Source organism: Staurois parvus, unplaced genomic scaffold (assembly GCF_062004578.1).
Source record: "Staurois parvus isolate SC_StPar_1 unplaced genomic scaffold, SC_StPar_1.0 ptg000566l, whole genome shotgun sequence".
Taxonomy (NCBI): domain Eukaryota; kingdom Metazoa; phylum Chordata; class Amphibia; order Anura; family Ranidae; genus Staurois; species Staurois parvus.
In genome coordinates this window covers 2,618,684-2,644,211 of record NW_028318362.1, presented here as the reverse complement: position 1 = coordinate 2,644,211, position 25,528 = coordinate 2,618,684, and the positions used below count along the sequence as shown (strand labels likewise).

General features: G+C 37.7%; 1 protein-coding gene across 4 annotated transcripts in view; it reads left to right on the top strand.

Annotated features, from left to right (window-relative positions):
* Positions 1-25,528, top strand: part of UNC5C (unc-5 netrin receptor C) — a 489,123-nt gene that overhangs the window by 383,344 nt on the left and 80,251 nt on the right. For all 4 annotated transcript variants that reach the window (XM_089691640.1, XM_089691638.1, XM_089691641.1 and 1 more), the window contains 3 exons: positions 15,111-15,291; positions 17,442-17,609; positions 20,072-20,236. In XM_089691640.1, the coding sequence (XP_089547766.1) occupies positions 15,111-15,291; positions 17,442-17,609; positions 20,072-20,236 (514 nt within the window). The remainder of the gene's footprint in view (positions 1-15,110; positions 15,292-17,441; positions 17,610-20,071; positions 20,237-25,528) is intronic.

Below are 25,528 nucleotides of genomic sequence, written 5' to 3'. Positions count from 1 at the left end.
GTGTCACGTACTGGCCAAGCCAGGATGTGGATTGTAAGCAAATCATAGAGACTTCTATGTAGCAATATGTGTTTACACATGCAGAAGAACATGCAGAACCCATGGCTGCCTGGGCTACATATGCCATCCTAGTGTATACTGAGTTCTTTGGCTTAGGATATGTTTTGTGACCCAACAATTGTGAATACTATATAGGTATCAATAATGCATGTCAAGTGTCCCCTTTTAGCATCCATTTAAACTTATTCTTAGAGGAATTTCCATTGGACGTTTAGGTAGACAGCAAAACTAGTTACTTATATTATCAAATGTCATATTACTTCACTCTCCAGGAACAAAGGATGTTGGCTCCTTACGGAACTGCCCAGCAGACCATACCTAGCATGAAGACAGGACACAGTGAGGGGGATTTACTACGACAGGAGCAGACAGAATCTGGAACAGCTGTGCATAGCAATCCACTGCTTTAAGCCATAGTCAGGATCAAGAACAAGCCAACCTGATGTTCAGCAAGCTAGCAGGAAATGTTTCAGGGACCTAGTACACAGTATCCAATTTCAACTGCATCTGTTGCCTTACTTGGGTGTCGATAAGTGAACCCCTCATTCTTTAGATCTGTGATGACAAGGAGTACTAATTAATTATATTAGTGGAATTAAATCTGTAAATGGAATTGATTATAGCAAAAAAAAGAAAATATTTAACCATTAGTCCTGACCAGATCAGTTTGGGCCAATTCTGAAATTTCTCTCATACGTGTAAAAATCAGCATCTTCTACTAGAACATTAGAACCCCAAACATTATATATATATATATATATATATATATATAAATAATCACATGTGTGGTGTGATCACTGTTTACTTGTGCGTACAGGACCTACATGTACGTTTGCATTTGCACATGAGCAAGGTGGGACAGGATGATTTACATTTTTTAAATGTTATTATTATTATTTTTTTTTAAATTGACACTGTACCTTTATTTTTTATTGAACTTTATTGCTATCATAAGGGATGAACAACTTTCCTTGTCATTGGTCATGACAACTCCTCTTTATGGAGAGATCTGGGGTCTATTAGTCCTCAGATCTCTCCTCTGTCCTTCAAAGTATCTAATAAAACCAAAGTCGGTATATTTTGTAAACAAACAAACCGAAACTGGAAGTGACAATCCTCATCGCTTCTGGTTTCTGATGTCACAGAGTTGGAGGAGCAATGGAAGTTCCTCTTACGTGTTCTTGGGCATCAGATCTGATTGGTCGCATCATTACTGGCCTCCCCAATGGGATGGGAGAACCTGGTAAAGGCAGTGGCGGGGACCCCCTTCCTCCCCCACCTGTAAAAGTGATTAAGCAGCTGTATAGCCACTCCAATCACTTTTACACTGTAGGGAATCGCCAGCACCAAACAATTATATCTCGATCATTGCTGCTTCTGCAGCGATGACCAAGATATCACCTTTCCCATCCAAGGATGTAAACATACGTACAGTGGGTGGTGAGCAATTAAAGTAATACTGACATAATTTCAAATGGTTCAGATCGATGTGGATAACAATGTGAGTTTTTGTGGCCTTTTGTCTGCTTGTAGTTAATTTGTTGTATTTTTAGCATTCTAGTGAAATCTACTATCTGTCATGTGGATATACTAAAACACAAAATGTGTATAAAATTTGTTATAACTGAAGATGTTTTACTGTGATTGACATAAGATGACAGTTTGCTAACACTGATGCATAAACTCAATAATTGTTTATGCAGATAGATGTAGAAACAAAACCTTTTATACATATTTAAAATAATTCTGAAGATCTGCAACCTATTACACTTTGCCCTTTTTCTTGAAGGAGTTAAGCAGGGGCATTAATAGTTATTCATGGTAAACCCAGAGGATGACAGCTAGTGTACAGTAAGTCAAGTTATTTCCTCTCCTTATGAACTATGCTTATTCATCCAAGTGACTTGAATCAGTTGGTGCATACAGTATATTTCAGACAATAAATGATGTTGGGCTATGCTATAAATTATTAAAACCAAAGAAACTGTTTTTGTAGTACAATTTTTGTAGATACTATGGTACAAATTTTAAATATATACAATTTTTTAGATTACTGTTGAACCTGTTCATAGATTTGAGCTTCAATACACACTTACAATTCATGGTTCTCCTCAACTAAAAGGAGACTTTGAAATAATCAAACGTTGAGTGTAGCATTGAATACATTATAGAAAGAATACAACTGCGCATTAATTAGGGTTTATACAAATCATCAGAAGTTAAAAACTGTCTAAGATATGAATTCCTCTCACTTTGGATAGATATCCTGTCATTTCCTGTTGTGTCTCCAGGACACAAAGTGAAGGGAATTCTCCCAGTGGGACACAGGCAGCAAAAAATCTAAAACTAAAAAATAAATATAGTGTTCAAATCATTCATACAACATTGATGTAGCAATTTTGTATATCAGAGAATATATCCTACCACTGCCAGGGATCTAAAGGCATTTGTTTAATATGAGTCATATTTTGCTTCATGTCAGTGTTCCTAGGTTTCTAGGGAATTGAAATACTAATTTTTATCTGGCAAAAAAGTCGACTTTAAAATGATTCTTCTTCTGTTTGAAAGAAACACAATTCTAAACAACTCTATGCTTGTTTGCCAAATTTGCTGCCCCATGCCTTGACTTCAGTGCACAGCCAAGTCTGTCCTGTTATATCATCTTATTTTGGCTTCTAACAGTGTGCTGTGGAATGGATTTTACTAAAAACTACCCATGAAGAATTGAATATATGTTAGATATAAGCATAGGCAGTTAACATTTATTTTATAGGAGAGAAGATCTTGTCTGCTTTCCAGTATTCCAGGGGAAAAATTGGACAGCTAGAGTGTACTTTTCTAGTGGTACTTTTTTTTTAAGTATAAAATGCCACTGGCAGATGGTAACGCCTCCAAACAGGCAGTGTCAGGTGGCTCTCAAACCTAATTGATTATTAATTTGACTTATGTTAGATTTGTTTATTAAGAACAGCTTATGTATTCTTCCAGTTAACAGACTTCTAATTGGAAAGTCTGTATTCTATCACCTAAAGGCATAGACCCTGCTGAGCCAATAAATAGTTCTCTAGTGATTTGGTACCTGTCATACTCAGTGATTGCTGTTAAGGACTTTTCTGTCTTTTAATCAAGTTTTAATTTTCTTATTGGTAAAATATCACTGCATTCTAAGAATTATGGATTTAATGATTAATTCATGGGATATAATGGCTTCTTTACATATTTTCATCTACACTATTGTAGCCTTGTTACAAAACCCAAAACAAGGATGTCACTGCAGCTGAAATGTTGACATAATGATGTCATCAAACAGCGAGGGCGGGCTTATGCCCTTTTGGATAACAAACTGGTTACAGTGTGTGTTATTGCTGAGTTCAGAAAAGTGCTTAATGATATCATTAGTAATAAAGTAAATTTTTTACAAAGTCAAACATAAGAACCTGTGTTTTTTATACAATATATGACCTGAAAGGGACATTAGGGAAACAGCTTTTGGAATCAAAGTTTGTTTCTACTTTCCAAATATTTTTTGTGCATTTATTTATTGTTCAGTTAAAGTTACTTCTACTGTGCAAGAGTTAGGGATAAGAGATAGACAGTGTGTTGATTTACTAAAACTTTGGAATGCAAAATGTAGTGCAGCTGTGCATGGTAGCCAATCAGCTTTTACTTCAGCTTGTTCAATTAAAGCTATAGTAAAGGTTCTTTTTTTTGTTTTGTAAAATAACAAACATGTTATACTTAGCTGCTCTGTGTAGTGTTTTTGCACAGAGCAGTCTGGATCTTCCTCTTCTCGGGTCCCCTGCTGGCTCTCCTGGCTGCTCCTTTCTGTCGGGCACCCCCATAGCAAGCAGATTGCTATGGGGGCACCCAAGCAGGTGTGTTCCTGAGCCACTGCTCTGTGTGTCCATTCACACACAAAACCACAGCTAGGCCCCGCCCCCCCTCCCTCCTCGTTTTCTGACTGGCTGTGATTGATAGCAGTGGGAGCCAATGGCTACCACTTGCTGTCTCAGCAATGAGGAGGCAGAGACTTGGGACAGCTGAGGCTGTCATGCACATTGCTGGATCACAATGTGGCTCAGGTCAGTATTTAGAGGGCACTGCTGCACACAGAAGATTTTTGAGCCTTTACAATCACTTTAAGCTTTGACAAAAAAAGTAACCTGAAAACTGGTTTCTATGCACAGCTGCACCAGATTTTGCACTCTCCGGTTTTATTAAATCAACACAATGTCTATAATATTTATCAATAGTGGCTTTATTTTTTTGCTAGGTTCTTAATACATGTATTAGAACACAAACTAAAAAAATAACTTTGACCTGGACACAGTAGTATTTCTACTTGCATTTCTTCACTGTACATGCAGAAAAAAGTAGAGGCTAGATTACAGCTCTTTGCTTGTAAAAATGTATGAACACTTTAATGTTTACAGGTTGTGACCTGGTGCACTTTAATATCTATATTGGTTATATGTTTTTTTATTTATTTCACGTTACATTTTTTTTTCACATACATTTTAAACCCATAAGCCTGCTAAAATAGCATGCAAACATACAGTATATGGTATGCCATCACCCACTGACTTTTATTCCTTTTACAGATTACAGAAGTGCAAGTTGTGAATACCACTTTCTTTTGAATATATAAAGACCAGTATAATTGACAAGATTGGTAGAGCAGTGAGCCAGAAAAAACAGGGATATTCTTTTTATTAGGCATAGTAGCCTTGGACCTAGGCAGCGGTGACAGTGAGGCAGCTTTTCCCTGAATAGTTACCAGTTACACATTTCCTTCCCATCATTAGGTGGGATTTTCTCCCTTAGCTTTACTTACTTGCGTTTGCAATATTCTAAGGCAGTTAATTGCAATAAAGCTTGCATGTGTTCTGCGTAAAGAGGTGTCCTAGAAGAGCATAGTATATTTGGATGCCAAAGGCTGTCCGGCTACATTGATGGAAATCTGACTCTGAGCAGAAGGAATCCCACACCTGTGGCATCTTTTTCTTCTCTCATCTCTGCACTAGTCAACAAATGATGTAGCTTATGTCACTGCACTTCTTCCAGAAGTTCATAATAGAAGGCAATGACACAAAAGTCTTGTCCCTGCTAAAAATGTGGAAATCTGCTATATAGTGTACAGCTGCTGTTTAAATTTACCATTGTTGAAACAACAGTTACAATATAGATCATGGGTGTATGCCCTAAATAATTAATTTCAAATGTTTCATCTGTGAAAACTCTGTCTTAGCCATTTGTATTACTAATGGACTTGCAAATAATATCTATGAAGCAAAACTGTGATTTTGCTGCTTGGAAATCTTGTTTTGATGCATTTATAAAACCTAGAAATGTCTGTTGGTGAAGGGCTAAAAGCTGGCTAATTGCCACTTTGCACTAGTTTTCTGCTCACTCCTTTGACATAGTGAATATGCCTTTTTTCTTTGACTTTCTCAGCTGTGCAGCAATCATTATTTAGTTCCTCTGACAAGTACAGAAGCTTACAGTTGTTATCAAAATGACATCCTGTCCAAAACTGATTACTCATTTCCAAGTCATCAGGTCCCCCCTGTGTGCATATGATTGCACTCTATATGCTTATCATATTTTAACGTAAAGTAGGCATTCACATTTCTTTGAAGAATCTGGCAACCTTTGAGGCTTTTACAATAAGTCAAGTGTATTCTGAATGCTTATAATATGGTAGAGGACAGGAGAGGGTAGAGAAGACATCTTGATGTATTCCAAATAATATGGTTAACGTATACAAGTCATCGTGTTTTCAAACTCAACTGACAACTGACATCATGTACTTTGAGCTTACACAGCTTATCTCCTTATGAACAGGAAAAAGGCGCACAGTAGTTTGCTGATACATATATGCGATATATATATATATATATATACAGAGAGAGAGAGTGAGCAGTATTTTCTGTGCACTATCCAACATATCTAGCAAGACAACTGACATGAATGTGGTCAATAATGATCAAACATAGCATTAGCTGGAAAATGGGGGAAAAATTGGACAGCTAGAGTGTACTTTTCTGGTGGTACTTTTTTTTTAAGTATAAAATGCCACTGGCAGATGGTAACGCCATTTCAATCCAGCCATACATGGGTTGAAATGTGGCCGATTCAGCAGGGACTGGCTGAAATTTCGATCCATGTATGGGCACCCTGGTTTTACATAAGTTGATTGAACGATCGACTTGTAGACAACCAGTCATTCGAGTATTTTCTGAACGATTAGTGCCCCCAGCTATACCTGGCAACACTAATCATTGCGACACACAATAGTGCTGCAGGGGAGATTCCACCATCAGCACAGTCAGTAGTGGAAGGAAAGAAAATGACATAACCTATGGCCTGCCTTAGTTGAACATTATTCTATTGTATCAGCTATCCATTGTATCAATAATCTATTGTATCAAATGTTGTAAAATTAAATGTCTGATATTTTAAAATGTACCGTTTTTGTGACTCTGTAAGCTAAAAGGAATATCTAAGGTTAGTTTTTGATAAAATGGAGAAGAGTTGGAACACCTGTCAGGATTTATTGCAGTCCGAACAGAGGGAATTTACCATGTCCTGGTAACTATTGTCAACAGAACAGAAAGTGATGGGAAATCCAATTGTTTTAAGATAATCCTCTGTTTTAAGATATTGCCTGTCAATTCTTGATGTATCTCCAAGGCTCAAAGTAAATGAAAATCTCCCCAAAGGAACACATATGAAAAAAAATAGCTTTTCAGCCATTCCCTACTATAAAAAAAAGTCTCTATCAACGCCTTCAGTTCACTCCAGTCCAAAGAGCACTGATGGTCCTGCTCCTGGCTTTCCTTGCTCCTGTCCTGCAGACCCGCACACTCCTCTCAGCTCCCTTGCACCTTATCACATGACATGCTCAGTAACCGCCTCCACCAGACCTTCCCCTGCCAGCTATGCCAGAACACTCTGTAGCATGCACTCACATGGTCTTGGCTGGCTCTAGCCAAGCCATGTTTTTAACTAGCAACCTTTTCCTATCACTGGCATTTACTGGCAGGAGAAAAGTGCCAATTATTTACTGGCTGCCAGTAAAAATACTGACGGTTGCCAACACTGACAAACACTGAGGCTCTGACACTGAACTGTTAAATTGAATGAGGAAAGAACAAAGAGAGGGCGCACAGGCCTAGTGCATTACCATAAAAAATGTTTAATAAGAAATAAAATAGGTGTTGTACTCACAAACGACAATAAAGTCAAGGCACATAATAAAAGAACAGCTCTGAGGAAGAGGCAAGTCCTCGAAACGCATCAGCCTATTGGATGTCTACGGACTACGGACTGTTACTCAGCGCGGTGTTGACCCAGCTGTTCCTTTATGATGTGCCTTGACTTTATTGTCGTTTGTGAGTACAACACCTATTTTTTTCTTATTAAACATTTTTTATGGTAATGCACTAGGCCTGTGCGCCCTCTGTTTGTTCTTTCCTCATTCAGTATATTTGGATTCCCCCGGTCTATTTGAGGGCAGCAAGGTGTGCATGTTCCAGGACATTTTTAATGTGGTTGCAGCCTGCATCGAGTCCATCCCCAAGCGCAGGAGCATTTGTGTTTGCTGGTTCACTGAACTGTTGAATGTTCGGAGTAGTGTTTTGTTCCAAGTCCATCAAAAGTTGAAAACCTGTCTTAGTTTATTACCATCACCACATGTACATGTAGGTGTCACTGAAGGAAGTATTAAAGTGTTACTAAACCCACAACAGCAAAATCAGTCTATGTATACAAGAAAGCATGCTTGATATACTCCCTGTGAAACCTAAGGGGTTAATCCTCTGCATTGTGCAAAAAGGCTGTTTGATCCTGACTTCTCGGAATCTTCCCTTCTTCCAGTGCTCCCCTCTTTTCTCCTAATAAGACATATCATGTGGAGTCACTCCGCACATACTCAGTTTGGTGTGTATTGCTAGAGAGTTTTTTTTTTCCTGAGAGAGTGTATGTGATCAGCAGAGGACCAATGAGCACTGTTCACACAGAGGTCAGGGGTTCTGCATCCTCCTAGAGCAAAATGAAAACTCCTCCTACAATCTTTAACATGTGCTCTGCTGGACACTAGTAGGAGTAACAAGACTGCTCTAACTGCTGATGAGAAAAGGTATTAAGCAGTTTATATTTACTAAAATAATTTCATTTCCATGTTCTGTGTACTGTGGGGGAACAGATATAGTGAATGCAGGGTCCTGGGTTTAATAACACTTTAACTGTTAGGATTGTTAACAACATTAGTTGATCAATTTGTACAAACTCAGATACTCTCTGTTGGTTAAATTGTACTTGTCATAGAAATAATTTACAGCTCATAAAACTATGAAAAATAATCATTATTCTTACCCTATAAGAATTATTTCTGGCTTGTCGCATTCCTACATGCAATGTAAAACATGGTGTACCCAAATAGGCCACATTCTCAGTAGTGCTGTTGCTATTATCACATGTTAATGGACATTTAAATGACTGTCTTATAACAAGTGATAATGGATATCACACTTACCCAGAATATACTACATTGTTTCCTTCTAATGTGATGCCCCAGAGACACAAGGTGTGAATACTGCTTGGTGTTCAGAGAATGCAAGACACTGTCTTGAAAATCAAAAGACTGTAGTTTATGTAAATGCAGTTCTTGGAAACCCATATTGTTTATTTATGTTCAACAATTGAAAACAATATAATGAAATCTGTATTCATACACTTTTTAGGATACTTCCTGGTACATTCAATGTAGGTAGGCATTACATTACATGATCACAATGCCAATGCAACATTGATCTGCCAGTGAACGTATTTGTTTCTTGTTGTATGTGTTTCCTCATCTTGCTGTTGGGCGAAATCATTGGATTTTCTTTTATTTGGCAATAGAAAACTTCTTGAGCACCTTGGTTCAATAATATCCAAATAAATAACAGCTCTTCTCTGCAATCAAACTTGTTAGTGCCTGCTGGAAATCACCTAATGCAATTTGGTTTTTGATTGTGTTTAGATCTGGCTGTGATTCAATAATTATTGGTCGAAATTGAAGAAGCAGGAAAAACGTAGCAACAAGTGCCATCTTTGCAATGCATAAAGAACTGTCTCAATTAACATTAATGTAGAAAATCAAATTCTGTAATTACTCATAAAAATCCTACAGGTCTCTGTTTCCAAACATGGGGTGTCTGCCAAAAGTGTTCAACTTCAAGATGACATTAGCTTGGCATGGTTGAGTTTACATCTGATAATTGCTCAGCAATAGCTGCGCTCATTCATATAATCACTTGTTTGATTAATGTACTCTGCTCTCATTTATTTATATAATCAAATTCTGTTCTGGATTGCATTTTCGCTCTTGTTTTATACTTCTTTAGTTCACAACAGTAATTTGGCAAAATGTCCTAGGGCAGCTTAGGGCTGTTATAGACTATTCTTTGAGTAGTTGCCTCTCTTGCTTCTAGTACATTGGGATGGTTACTTATGCTTATATAACACTTCATTTTCGTGGCATGTGGCAGTTTTCCTTTGTTAATTGGAACAAATGTGCCAATTATGGAGATTCATCTCTTGATACCAATCAATGAATAATTAGACATAACACATCTGTCTCTGAATAGAGGAAGGAGGTGAGCACAGACAAATGTACTTGGAACAACTGTGTGAAATGTGTTCTTCTGTACCCATCACTTGCCAGAGAGACATGCTAGGTACTGATCTTCCCACGTATTTTGATGGATTTAATGAGAACTGTTTCTTGTTTCAAGCTTTGTTTGATTTCCTTACTAAATTAAAAGGTTATGGTAATAGAAATGCTAGTGAGAAAGCACATTATTGTTTCATTCTTACTGAATAAAGCAGAGCAATCACACACATTATAGATAGTTATGGAGATTGGCACTATCCAGATAAACGTATCCAATGAATAGCAAATCTGCCATATGGCACCTCTATCAAGGCTGCAGATATGTCATACCTTACACAATGTAAGAGAAATAAGGTTAAATAGGGTTTTTATTTCCAACATAACATCTTTATTATTAAACATTTAAAAGCAGTCCTACATACAAACATCCAAAATATACATAAAAGAAAAAATATATACTCCTGGAACATTTCAGACAAAGTAAAGTACATGCAAATATTACACAACACCAATGGGTGTTGTATATGTCATTTCCCATTTTTGGGGTACCAAAAGTTCAAATGTAGGTTTCAAAAAGAAGGGTACATCAAACGATCTTCTGTGCTCAGTTTCAAGTAATCATTATTGTGGGGCTATTTACTAAAACTGAAGCATGTGAAATCTGCACAGAAAGCAGTCAGCTTCAAGGTTTTATTGCCACCATGCACAAGTGCACCAGATTCTGAGTGCACCAGTTTTAGACAATCTCCCCTATATTATTTTGTTGTTTGTATCACATGGTGGTTCTTTTCATAAAGCCAAGTGCTCTTTTTGAGGTGTTTATGCAGGATTATTATTATTATTATACAGGATTTATATAGTGCCAACAGTTTGCTCAGCGCTTTACAATATAAAGGAAGATAATACAGCAACAATACAGTTCAGTACAAGAGGGATAGGAGGGCCCTGCTCCTTGGAGCTTACAATCTAGGAGATATTCTGTTTGGATTGTTGTACAGTCTAATTTAACAAATGGAAAGACCTATACATGTGTTGCTCTACCCCACTCTTTGTAACCTATTTTAAACCTGTCTATATACAGACATGCTTTTAAATGAATAACAATAGCAAATATATTCTGGGTAATGTCTTTATAATTCTGTCCTGCCTCTGCATTACAAATATTGGTGTGGGAAGCAGATCCATATGCCTGTTTCCAAAAGGTATATGAATTTTGGACATGCACAGCATTGGGAAGACACTGAGGTCAGAGTCTCCATATCGACATTTTCAGCGCAGCTGAGCTCCCTCCCTGCCACTGCAGCTGTCACACAGACAGGGCAGTGGTCATGGTGTTTTGTTGCTGGGCGGTGGAGTCTGATGGGACTTCTGGGACCCAGGTTCCCCATCAGGTCCTCTCCACTTGTGTTTGACAGCAGGCAGTGGGCAGATTTCATAGCCAATAGACAGACTGCTATTGGTTATAGAATCTGCCCACTGCCTGTTGTCAATCCCAAAGAAAGCAGACTTCATGAGAAACTATCCCCTTAGCTCCCCGATCAGGCTGCATCCACTGCCATTGTCATTGTTTTGTAGTAGCCTTTTGGTTGTGAAACCAACAGTGTCCTTGATAACCAGTGGCAGATGAGGAGGGGAGAAGGTAGTGGTGGCAACTTGCTGCTCTGCTATACAGCATACTGAGATAGAAATTCCACCTGTCTTTGCATGTCAAGTGTGAGTTGGTTTTAATTACACCCAGTTTTAAAGACCACTGATTGGCAGCTCTCAGTCTTCAGTGAGAAGAGAGCCAGTGACTGTCAGTTTATTTAGAGATACGTGTAAGTCACTGGCTCTCTGCTCTGCCCCTCCAGTGCTCACTGGAGCACCAGGCTGTGGTGGAGGTGGGAAAGGCTTGCTCAGGCTCTCAATGGCATGCTGAGAGGCTTTTCCAGCTGCCAGTCAGGCTTCTGGGTGGATTCTGACCATATGTTTGGGATCTTTCCAGAGTCTGGACTGGTTGAGTGACATCAGCTGACAGAGGGCTTTAGCCCGCTGTCTGCTGAAAACAGGTCACAGAAGTGCAGAACGAATTGCACTCCTGTAATCCATAGAAGTATGGCCAAAAAGCTTTGGCAATACTTCTTTAAACAATGTATATTTCCTCCTAAAATCACTCAGTCTAAAATTAAAGGTGCATCTGCTACTAAAATAATGGTTCTTGCTGTATTTTGAGCACTGTTGACTTTAGGCTCAGTCACATATAAAATGTATTTTTCGATAGGAGAAACCTGATTCTTTTTTATTGCCTATTTACACTGTCTGGCCAGTACACCCCTTACTGAGCTAGCAGAAAATTTTAAGTGGCTGTAAACCCTAACAATGGACTTTTCTTATTGGCCCCTTTTGGTCTGTTAAATATACTGGTAAAAACGTTTTGTTATGTCAGTTTGATAAAGGCAAAACAATTGTTAGATGTCAGAAACCAGGGTTATCCTGTGACTTGTGCACACTTCCTATGTTATCTTAAGGCTGGTACACATGTTTAGAATATCAGACGAATGTTCTTTCAAATTTTTTTGCATGCTAGCCTCATTTAACCTCATATGGGGGGGGGGGGTTCTTATCTCTGTCTTAAAAAGGGATAGTGGGTGTCTTTTGGGACTAGAGTATATGTTGTAGAGATTAGAAAAGAGGGTGCGAAAACTGGGAAGGACTGACACCACTTAGGACAACAGTACTTAGAAGATGAGTGCATTTCTGACAGATCAACAAGTGTTTTTTTGTACTTGTAGAGTCTTAAAAAGGATAAAATATAGGAAAATTGGCATATTGGCACAGATGTCCTGAATATTTTTGTTTGCACTGACACTTACTTTCACTTTAAAGAAAGAATTAAACCCTCCACTCTATGAAACCACTGGCCACACTAAAGAAGAAACAATGACATTTGTGAACTTGTGTAGGCAGGGGATAACACAGGCAAAGATGCATCTCTACTGGAATTCTTAACATTAAATTGCTGTTCAGATTCCCAGCATTTGTACAAATACCAAGTTGAAATAAACCCAAACTATAAAAGTGTGTATATTGCTCATGATTGGGTAGCAGGGAATGCTTTAGTTAGTTAAAAGTTGATTTCAATTAGCATAGCTGCAACTTTCATCACATCCGTTCACATAAAACATGTTGGCTGGAATGCAGTGATCAGCAAGTACTATATAACGGTAGCATATGACACTCCATATGTTATACTCTGAGGAACTTAACAGAAGCTTTAGGCAGAGATTTTCCAGTGCCAGCTACTGAAGTTCATTCACTGCTCTGCTGTTGCCACTGGCAAGGGCTGCCTGACAAAGGCATGGAAGGAAGCATAATATGTTAAATAATGGAGTTGCATTGAGCATGGAAAATAATAGGTTGTTTATGTGTACACAATCCATGCTATTTAGAGATAACAAACCCATTGCTTCAGTTATTCTTCTTTGATTTGCATCCAGCTGTCATCATAGCAAACACATTGTGAGTATTGTGCAGTTTATATTAGAGAACCTTTATAAACGCACAAAGTATAAATTATTTTTAATTGTAATAGCAATTATTATTGATGATATCTATCATAAAATTATTTTGAAAGCAGTCAAGAGGCACCAGTGTCATATTAGATCCTCAGGTATGGTTTACAAAAAAGGCATTTTTAGAAGTCTTCGTTTGCAAGAGTAATGTGGACAACACACAGTCACCTATAGTTTTAGCTCTAACCTATTACAGTGCCAAAATGTCTAACCTTTGTGCATAGTGTGATGGTTGACATGCTTGATATGCTAATTAGATCATCATCAAAATAGGTAAATGTTGGTGAACTTTGTTGATTTATCAAATCTAAAAGGAAAACTGAATAAAAAAATATGAGCTTGTTGCTGTAAGCACATGGCTGTAGTGTTTGTGTAGCTAACTTTCCCAGAATTTACTAGACAACCCTGCCTTACCTTACGAGAAGGGTGGTCTATGCTTTTTTGCATCATGCAATAGATTTGAGAGCACTAGGCACCCAAATCAACCAAAAATGTTTACAGATGAAGCAGTTCAGACTAAGGATTGGGTAAACCTTCTTTTCTATGCAAAAAAGAAGAAATAACAGCGAGCGCTTAGAGATAAGAGCTGCTGTCACTTAAAGGTAAACCAACCTAGTAAAACAGACATAAAACAAATGGTGCAGTACTAAAATAAAGTGCATCAAAAAAAGAACCCCATAATCCACATACATAACTCATGTGACTAAAAAGTTCATAGAATTAAATATAACATAAATAAATGATCCATACAAATCTTCCAAAAGAAAAATAATCCAATAATAGTACAAATGACAGAAAAAAGGGGGGAGATAGACAACTTAGGAGTCTCCACTATAAATGTTACACAGTGTCATAAATTAAAAAACATGGCAAGTCTCCCGTGCCAATCCTCCACCAGTATGCACTTACCAAAGGCTAAAGCATATAAACCTAATAAAACACTCCAGCCAAACTGGACATCCCCTGGTCATTTTCAGCATAGGTAGGATTGTTGATCAAAAAAAACCTAAAGATGGCTACCGTTCCAAACATGGACTCGGCGGCGTGACGTCAGCACATAAGACTCCATCCAGTGCGTTTCGTGCACACATACACATCATCAAAGGAATATGCCTACTTTTTTTCTGTCATTTGGACTGTTTATGAACTGATATATACCATTGCAAATACAAAAACAAAGTTGTTGGAGTTGTGAAGAGGAAACACTGTGGGGAAGTGTTCCTTTAAATTTTCAGTGTACACAACAGACAAGTCTGTGAAACTCTTCAAAGGCACACCAGAAATAAACATGAAGGAATGCTCTCATTATACAAGAACCCTGCTTTTTCCCTCTTTTTTTACTCTTTGCACTTTGGATTAATAGCTTCATCTATTGCTAATACTAAAACATTCTATTTAGGTGGCAATTTACATAGATAGAACCTTTTCAGGGAGCAGCTAAACTGTCACACAGCTCAGCAGATAATATATAAAATTAACCAATTTGCGGAAAGGAGAGATCTTTATTTATGACACGGTGGCTCTGCATCTATTTGTTCTGCTTTTTATTTGTGCTGCTAGTATCAATCTACTTCAGGACACTGGCTTATTATTAATGGCTTATGACAAGACTGAAGAAGCGGCTTATGGATTTCTGCTCACCAGTGCACTTTGGCCACCTTTCAGAGCCGAGAGCCATTCAGCTCAGCAATTACATGCCCAGTAATCATTAAACTGTTTCCAAAATATAATATTTTTATAAAGTGAAAAACCTGCAATAAAACTCTTTTACTTACTGAGATAAGAGTCAAAATAAACAACGAGGTAGCAATCACATATTTCAAATGTCTTCTTTTTATTAGGTGGAGTGGTTGAAAAATGAGGATATCATCGATCCTGTGGAAGATCGGAATTTTTACATTACAATTGATCATAACCTCATCATCAAGCAAGCAAGGCTCTCAGACACTGCCAATTATACATGTGTTGCCAAAAACATTGTGGCCAAAAGAAGAAGTACGACAGCTACAGTAATCGTATATGGTAAGACAATGACTGATGTGCAGTAGTAGGATTACAGAAGTCCGGAAAAGAAATACCTTATTGACTATTATATAACTCTATTGCATTTGTAGTCATTGGTGGATGACAGTAAATGTGTATTTCTTCCATGGCCTTGACTAGAAACACTAATGAGTATTTACTAGCAAAGTGCAGATTAACTGTAAACCTCACAAATAAATCAGCAGTTGGTCAGATAACTCTAGTGCAGTGTTTCCCAACTCCATCCCCCAGTTTAAATACCCAAAGGCATTCATTTGATATCTACAATTACAACAGGACTGGATGATAATCAGACTGTTTATGGAGCAGTAACAGATAATTTTCTCACTCCTCAGTTACTGGAAATGGCTGGAAGCCATGTTGAAAATGAACTCCAGGCACACAGCTACACACATGCTTGAAATAAATGGAATATTACTGGATTAGTTTTGTTTTGTTTGTTTTTTTGCTTTCTCTGTCAATTCTGAAGATAAGTCCTGGTCACAAGGTGTCACAGAGACAGGAAGCAATAGGAAACCTATCCAATGAAGACAGGAAAAAAAAAAATTAGAAGCTTGAGATAGGGTTGTCCCTTTATTGTTCTCATACTGATAGCAAAGGGAGAACATGAAAATCTGCAATAAAATTTTTTCCCTGACCAATAAGGCTCAAACTGAAAATCAAACAGGCAAGCTTGTATTTCGCATATTTTCTCTGTATAGTGGAAAAGTGAATGATCACTTAGGGGTTTTCTTAAAATGGAGGGCCAAAACCATTGTACACCAGACACCACATTTTTTACAGTATGCTACACCTACATTTTATGAAATTTTTATAAAATGTAAGTCAGTATCCTTCCAAGTGTTCTTTGCATACATTGCAATGAATGAGGATTTCCTTACATTGGAGAATCAAAGCAAACACAACAGAGGGCAAATTTTTGAAGCTCACCTTTATGCTTTTTAAATGTGCCTGTGTCTGTCTTTTTTTATGCAGCGGTATGACCATGGTAAGTCTATACTGTTTTTATTTAAATAAGGCCCTTAGCTTAGTTAATACGATGAAGTTCGGTTTTAACTTGAATGTCTAGTCATATTCAAGGGAAGTTTAAAAAAAACTGGATTTGTGCTTGCACATGATAGAATGATTGAAGTGATCACCACTTTACCTATCAATTATCTTAATACATTAATTCCAAAGTTTTGAAGCAAGTAGTTCAGCATGACACTCAGACAATTAAAATGTTCAGCAATGGCAGCCTCCAAGTTTCATTTTGGTTGCATATAATCATCTCTGTTCTGAAACTGTTAGGTTGCCTTGCTTGCACAATGGCCTCAACACTTCAGGGTCAATTAATGTATCATCATATATAGCAATATCACCCAAATATGTCATATTATACACACTTTTAGACATACAAACCCTGTTACTAAGCCTAACTAAAGTTTTACTAATTAATTGTATCTGTGCTTTGTTAAGTGCTTGTATTGCAATTCAGCCTTCTGTTTTTCTTTTCTCCCTCTGCACTCCACACTTAAGGCATGCACTTCTTCATGGATGTTTGAAGCATTTAGGGATGGATGTTATACAGCTTCATCTAGCCCCTTCCTCAGACGCATGACTGTCTAGGACAAGTCCCCTGTAGTCCAGAGCACATTTTTCATGAAAGTGATGGCACAAGTGGCCGTTAGATGGAACTATCTGAATGCTAATACAGTCCACCCAGTAACATCCACTCCTCTTCAATGACACCTATATTCAAGCAGCAGATGGACTAGCACTGTCTCCACTGCTAGGCGACCTAAGGTGTTAATTACAACACTGACACTGTTACACAGCTCCCCTACCATGCTCGGTGCAGCAGCAATCAGAGAGCAATTCTGTGCTCACTTATGAACACACAATCAGTCTCTGTAATCTCTGCCCATAGCATCCACATACACTGTGAAAAATATGGATATCTTTGGGGTGCTGCAATGTAATTAAAAACAAAATTAGATAATTAATGAGAGACACAGATTGCCTGATAAGTTGAGTTTGAATATAATACAATATAAGATATAATAATATAATTATACATTAATATAAGATGAACTACATGTTTATTCACTGTGATAAAATACCTTGCTGCTGTTTGTTGTCATTTTTAGTGAATGGAGGGTGGTCTACGTGGACAGAGTGGTCAGCATGCAGCAACCGATGTGGAAAAGGCTTCCAAAAACGAACAAGAATGTGTACAAATCCTGCACCACTGAATGGTGGAGCTGTCTGTGATGGACAAAGTGTTCAGAAAATAAGCTGCACCACACTGTGCCCAGGTACTGTTCTATTATGATACAAGTTTGAGCAAGTGATAGCAGAGGAAATATAACACATTTTGGTTAGGTTGACACATGGAAGAAATTCTACTACATTGACCATCAAGATTCATTAGCCTGGCATGCATACCTTCAAAACATCTCAAATTAGATCTTTTCTTAAAGAATGAAGGTGAAGTGTGTATGGATTTTATCTGGATCAAGGTAGAGCCTAAACACCTCTATATGCCAACATGGTATTGAGCATAATGATAGCTGGTCCATGTGAGATGAGCAAACAGTTATTTTTGAATAGTAATCTCCTTTCAGATGGACAGAAATAACCTTGATCTCCCCAATGAGGTAAACCAACATGTACAGAACAGTGGATATGAATGCTGTGTGATCATTTGGGGGTCTGATTGGTTCCAAACTACAAGCTCTCCATATAGCTCATTTTCTGCTTACTAAGTGGTTCTAAACTACACTTCATTTGCTTTCTGGATAGCAAGTAAACCTAGGCCTAACCTACAGGTGAAACTAGAAAAATTAGAATAACGTGCAAAAGGTAATTTATTTCAGTAATGCAACTTAAAAGGTGAAACTAATATATGAGATAGACTCATTACATGCAAAGCAAGATAGTTCAAGCTGTGATTTGTCATAATTGTGATGATTATGGCTTACAGCTCATGAAAACCCCAAATCCACAATCTCAGAAAATTAGAATATTGTGAAAAGGTGCAATATTCTCGGCTCAAAGTGTCCCACTCTAATCAGCTAATTAGGCCATAACACCTTGCAAAGGGTTCCTGAGCCTTTAAATGGACTCTCAGTCTGGTTCAGTAGGAATCACAATCATGGGAAAGACTGCTGACCTGACAGTTGTGCAGAAAACCATCATTGACACCCTCCATAAGGAGGGAAAGCCTCAATAGGTAATTGCAAAAGACGTTGGATGTTCCCAAAGTGCTGTATCAAAGCACATTAATAGAAAGTTATGTGGAAGGGAAAAATTTGTAAGAAAAAGGTGCACAAGCAGCAGGGATGACCGCAGCCTGGAGAGGATTGTCAGGAAAAGACCATTCAAAAGTGTTGGGGACTTTCACAAGGAGTGGACTGAGGCTGGAGTCAGTGCATCAAGAGCCACCACACACAGACGGATCCTGGACATGTGCTTCAGATATCATATTCCTCTTGTCAAGCCGCTCCTGAACAACAAACAACGTCAGAAGCGTCTTACCTGGGCTAAAGAAAAACAGACCTGGTCTGTTGCTGAGTGGTCCAAAGTCTTCTTTTCTGATGAGAGCAACTTTTTTCTCATTTGGAAACCAAGGAGCCAGAGTATGGAGGAAGAATGGAGAGGCACACACTGCAAGTTGCTTGAAGTCCAGTGTGAAGTTTCCACAGTCGGTGTTGATTTGGGGAGCCATGTCATCTGCTGGTGTTGGTCCACTGTGCTTCATTAAGTCCAGGGTCAACGCAGCTGTCTACCAGGAGATTTTGGAGTACTTCATGCTTCCTTCCGCAGATGAGCTTTATGGGGATGCTGACTTCATTTTCCAGCAGGCTTGGCACCTGCCTCCACTGCCAAAAGCACCAAAACCTGGTTCAATGACCTTGGGATTACTGTGCTTGATTGGCCAGCAAACTTGCCTGACCTGAACCCCATAGAGAATCTATGGGGCATTGCCAAGAGAAAGATGAGAGACATGAGACCAAACAATGCAGAAGAGCTGAAGGCCGCTATTGAAGCATCCTGGTCTTCCATAACACCTCAGCAGTGTCACAGGCTGATAGCTTCCATGCCACGCCACATTGAGGCAGTAATTGCTGCAAAAGGGGCCCAAACCAAGTACTGAGTACATATGCATGCTTATACTTTTCAGAGGTCCGATATTGTTCTATGTACAATCCTTGTTTTATTGATTGCATGTAATATTCTAATTTTCTGAGATTGTGGATTTGGGGTTTTCATGAGCTGTAAGCCATAATCATCACACTTATGACAAATCACGGCTTGAACTATCTTGCTTTGCATATAACGAGTCTATCTCATATATTAGTTTCACCTTTTAAGTTGCATTACTGAAATGAATTAACTTTTTCACGATATTCTAATTTTTTGAGTTTCACCTGTATATTGACCTCTGTCTTAGCCTTTATCTTATATCTTCAGCATCTGTTACAAGTAGCAGATAATGGCAAAAAAGGACAGGAGGAATATACTGAGTCTAAAGAAGCGCATTGTGGGACATATGAGTGTATAGAAGGCCTGACACACTGATATAGCAATGGTGTTTGTAAGGTATAGTGGTTTCTGGTCTATTTTTAGATTTGTGCAAGTTATATTTAGGATTTTGCAATAATATATACAGTACATAATATATTTAATTATCACCATCATTAAGTAAATGTATCTCTAATTTTCTGCATCATATTAAAATTGAGATTTTTTAATGTATGTATTTTTCTTTTCTCAGAGGATGGAGAATGGACTGCATGGAGTAAATGGTCTACATGTGGGACAGAGTGCACACATTGGCGTCGTAGGGACTGCACAAATCCCCCACCTAGAAATGGAGGAAAAGACTGTGATGGTCCTGTTTTACAATCAAAAAACTGCACTGATGGATTATGTATGCTAAGTAAGGACAAGTCTGTGTAACTGATAAATGCTAGCTGCATGCTTTGTTTGTTCTTTGCTAATGCCATAGATCCTTATTAATCTCTGGATTTTTACTTTTCCAAGCCTGAAATCCTTATGTGCATTTGTATCTGTGCTATGTGTGGATAGTGTATTATGTTTTTTTCAGAATTATTTGAAAATGAAGTTTTCTTCATAGAGCTATGGAAGTGGCTGCTGGGTTTTAGGTTTAAAACTGATTGCAGGCATAAAATAATGAGATCAGTGTTTTAACAAATAGTTGTTGTAACATAACAATGAAACATCTCTGATGTACTGTATGCTATTAAATACATTTGTTAAAGAGCACAACGACCAATGATATGAGGAGGAAACATTGAGTTATTATTTTTCAGCAGTTAGCTAGAACAGATTAAACAAACTATTGTTCCAGCTATGGCCAGCCAAATGCATGTCAGACTGCTGGGCACAAATCACCAAAGTGTATCAGTCAAGATGCTGCAAAGCACTCCCATGAACGAGCCTTAGCTGCAGATCAAAGGAGATTATGTGACCCATTTCAGTTGTCAATTGAAGAACAATCACATGGTCCATTCCATTTCTTGTTTCATTATTTCCTCTTACTGCTGAAATCAACACTTAGTGGTTGTATATAGAGATGCAAAATAACACGTTGTGTAAAATGCTGTGAGTTCAGCATCCATTGAAGAGTCACTGCAATATGTCTGATCTATAGAAGGCATGTCCAATGTAGTCACCAGCTGGTGCCTCTTCTCTTTATGTGCTTTTGTATCTGACTGTTCAGTTTGCGGCACATGAAGCGCTATGGGCCAAAGCTTTGTAAAGGCTTTCCATTTCATCTAGAAATCTCCTTTAATCTATATTGTTTTACTTACTTTTTCCAGAAGCCATCATTTTTAATGTTATCTATCCCTCTTGTATGGAAGATGACACACTCCATAATTCAGTAAACTCAATAGAACACATATAAGCACCACTATTTATGGAAATAGGATATTATATTGTAGATGTATTTTCTAGATTTGCCTGTTTCATTGAATGCATTTACATGACATGAGCTCAGGCGAGATTCCCATTACCATCATTCTTTTATAAAACTCTGTAGCAGAATTCAGTAATGAAAAAACACAGTTGAATATTGACATTCCTAGCCCCAGGGTGTTTCCAGTTCCTTAGTGTCTGGGTTTAATGGTAATATTTTAATGGTTTCCTATATACAAGTCAAAAAATGTATAATCCTGCTCCACGATTCATCACTGCTGAGAAGATTGATTTGTCATGCTTTATAGCTCTGTCTCAAGCTAACAAGTTGCTTCGCTCTTTCTCTGTCTTTATTTTTTCCTCCTCTCTCCATTTCTCGATGCTGTCATTAGTTTTGTCACTTTTATATAATAAGTTGAGCATTTCATATTTACTCTTCTCCTAAAGGGGGCTAACTGGTGATCATCAAAAATAGGTTAGAGAAAATCATACACGCTTCTGCACTCACATCAAAGAAAAGAAAACCGTTTTATTCAGGCTTGTAGAATGATTTTTTTTTTATAAACAACAGAAATATAGGGTTACTAAGTGCATTGACTTTCAGAAAAGAGAAAAGGAGTAATAAGGACAGTTTCATCTGAAAAGCCAATATTGGTTGGATGGGGATTTTAAATTAAAAAAAAAAATGCCATACAGACACCATCAAGTAAGGTGAGAGCATCTCAGGCATTGCATGATAGCATCAAAAAGCTGCACTGGAAAGACTGGCAATGCTAAAGCTAAGCAGGACCTAGATTGGAAGAAGGTTACGCAACATAAGGAGCCAGTTAGTTGCCATGCATTGCTCCTGTGCTAAGAGGGACATGCTAATAGGAGTACAGAGCAGAGTAACAGAGAGATTACTTTATCACCATGTTTTCTTCTTTTTCACTGCTCAATCACAGGCTGAAGGCAGGGACAATATATGTTAAGTGTTATCTGCAGCAGAGCTGTGTTGGCATTGCTGTGTAAATTTCAGGATTGGATGGACAGAAATATCCATAGTAGGATAGAGGCTTTGGAAATTTTAGTTAAGTCCACCGTATACAAAGGACCCTTGACGCGGGACTGTGGCTTACGCATGTATTTGCAAATGTGTGCAAACAAAATGCTCTGTCTTTAACACAAACTGTTGGTTTGTTGGCTGGCTGGTAAGTTTTGCTGGGAAATCCTTTGTCGTTTTGTGATGTGCATTGCCCTTCCATGTGCACTTTACTGCAATGGCTGGTTATATTTTGGGACGGTTGCCATTTTTTTGTGTAGTTGGTTTACTAAAGTAGAGCATGTTCACATTGAAAAGTGAATGTTAACTTTGCAAGAGAACTTTCACTTAGCTTTGTGAGTGTTGTGAAAATTCACTTTTCAAAGAATACTCAATCATTTACAAGGAAAATTAAAACAATATTTTGCTTTCTCATAATTGGATGATAGTCAGCAGAGCTTCACCACCTTCACTAAGCTAAAGAAAAATTCCACTGCAAAATGTCTATTTGCCTTTAGTAAATCAACCCCAGAGAGTGTTAAATGCCTTTTTATGTATATTTGGAAATTGGAGCCAGAGAACCTTCATTAACGTTCATTTTGTTTTTAGTTTTTTTTCTTCCATACCGTTTTTTCAGCCCTCCTAACTGTCTACTTCACTAAGACACTTTTTGTAAGCTGTTTTTTTCTTACTCTGTTTAACCCTTATTTTTTTTTTCCAACTTACCACTGTCTGTTCTATTAAAGACTACTATTCTTACACAGTGTGGATCTTGTATTTGGCCATATAATGTTTTGTCTTATAATACTGAATTTTATTATTTTATTATATTGCCTGTGCAATAGATATTAACTGAAAAAAAAATCCGCTGATGCTAAATATTGCCAGTTTAAAATGTTAATTTGAGGAAGCCACTGGTGATTTGAATCCTCCAATGATTTTAATTTGAGGAAGACACTAATGACTTGAATCCCCCAATGATTCGTCTTTTGGAGACACCAGTGGTGATACAGCAGTTTTTGCTTTCGGCCTGGAGAAGCCATAATTATTTATTTTCTATATATTCTAGTGAAACCTATAGAACATGATATAATCCTTTGGTTTGCAATAGTTGGTGGTCAGAATTCTTGTAGGAATAACGGGCCACAGAATCCATATAAGAGGGCAAAATGCAATTCAGTGAGAAGTAAGAACTAATTCTGGCCAGCCTGGTAGCAGGATGCATTCCTTAATGCACAAAATAAAACTGGACATTAACAATTATAGATAATAATATCAGAAATTGTTGATCCAGTGAAAATCTGATCCTGGGGGATCAGGATGGAATTTTTCCCCTGCTGGAGCAAATTAGGCCATGCTTTATAGGTTTTTTTGCCTCTGGATCAACTGTTAGTATAGGATTATTTGTATAGAGGTTTTCTATTTATTCATTTTTTGGTTGAACTTGATGTCTTTTTCAAACTCACTATGTAACTATGTGATTCAATGAAGCACAAAAACTGAGATATCAGTTTTAGGTAGAGACAGCTTTAAGAGATTGTTAACACAAAATGCGTTGACATGCATTTGCAGCTTTTTTAAAGACACAAATTCACTCCTCAATACTCCTTTTAAATTGCATTAGAAGCTTAAGACAGCCATAGATGGAGCAATTTTCTTTCCTGTAACTATAAGTTGCAGGAAAGAAAATCACTCGATTGTGACTGACTGTGTTGGTGGGGGAATCCATCCCCTGGAGGCATTGTGTTCTCCTGATGGGGGGAGCCATCCCTGCTGGGAGTAAACAGTGATTACTGCTAGTGGCTATAATAGCCGCTACCAATAATAGCATGTAAAATCCAACAAACTGGTTTTACCCAAGTTGATTGATCAACTTGGATACATTCATACATTGCCCCTTGATGGTTTGAATCTCGGTCAGTCCCTGCTGAACCAGCCAAGATAATAGCCGCTAGCAATGATCGCATGTAAACTCTGACAGGCTGGTTGTACCCAAGTTGATCGGTTTATCAACTTAGGTACATTCGGCCAGCCCATACATGCTGAACCAGCCAAGATAATAGCGCCTAGCAATGATAAAACCTTCTATGGCCAGATTTAGAGTGCATTTGAGTCATGCATGCTGTATTTTGAGTGTGTTGCCATTTTGCCATTCAAGTCAGTTAAAATGTAAACTTAAATGCAACACAATGTACACCAATGCAATGCATGCATTTGACTGTGAGTGTAGCCTTAGGTTTATAATAAGACAGCTTATGGTAGTCTAAAACCAAAATTATGTTAGCATAGAATATAACCTGTTTACGATGGCTAATTTCATCATTGTTTGCCAACTGCTGTCAAAAAGTATTTACAAACGATATGTTCCAGACACAGTATATTCCTACACTGTAGTACTATAATTGGATGTTTAATGAATTTATACCAGTCTGGTGCAACTTCCTCATTGTTTCTTCATACAAAATAACACAGGCTTGGGACTCATTTCTCCATACGCTCAAATTAGTTGTGTCTTCTCTTGTAGTCTGTTTAATTGCACAGTATGCAAATTGCACCAGTGTGCACTATTATTTTTTATATCTGCAAAGAATCAGAATCCAGCTAGAAATAAAACATTTCATTTCTGTTATTTATTGGTGTCATTTTTACTCCTGATGACTATGGGTCATCAGCAGGGTGGAAAAACAAGCATTTTAATGCAGAATATTTACATATTTAAAAAAATATACAATTTAATTGGATTGTGGCTGCAGTTAGACTTCCTAATTGGTTGATCCCTTGTATCCAAAGTGACATCTCCATAATCTGTAGCAATCCATAAGCCAATATATTACCACACCTCTTTTATATTGGCTATAAATTTCTATGGATGATAATAGATTTTACTTGGAATAAGGAAAGCAAAAAATATACTTGGTCACTGTGGTCTTCCAATATGCTGGAAAATTCTGATGAATAATTAATATGTCCTTTTTGATATACCATAGGGAATCATCCTTTAAATATATACCCTTTTCATTTGCTCTAATCCAAAAAAAAACATTGTGAAGAATGGCAATGGCAACAAAGGGCTTTTTACAAAATTAGAGATCTGACAGTTTACATCCAGTCTTAATAAGAAGATGTTGAGGCATTCACTATACCAGGTAATTACAGGATGTTTCAGAGATTCAGCTTCTGTCTGATGCTCGCTACGGTATTCATGCTAAGCTGGACTGTCACGTTTATTGAAACTGATGTTCTTTCTGGAATAGGCTCTCTTAAGCAGCA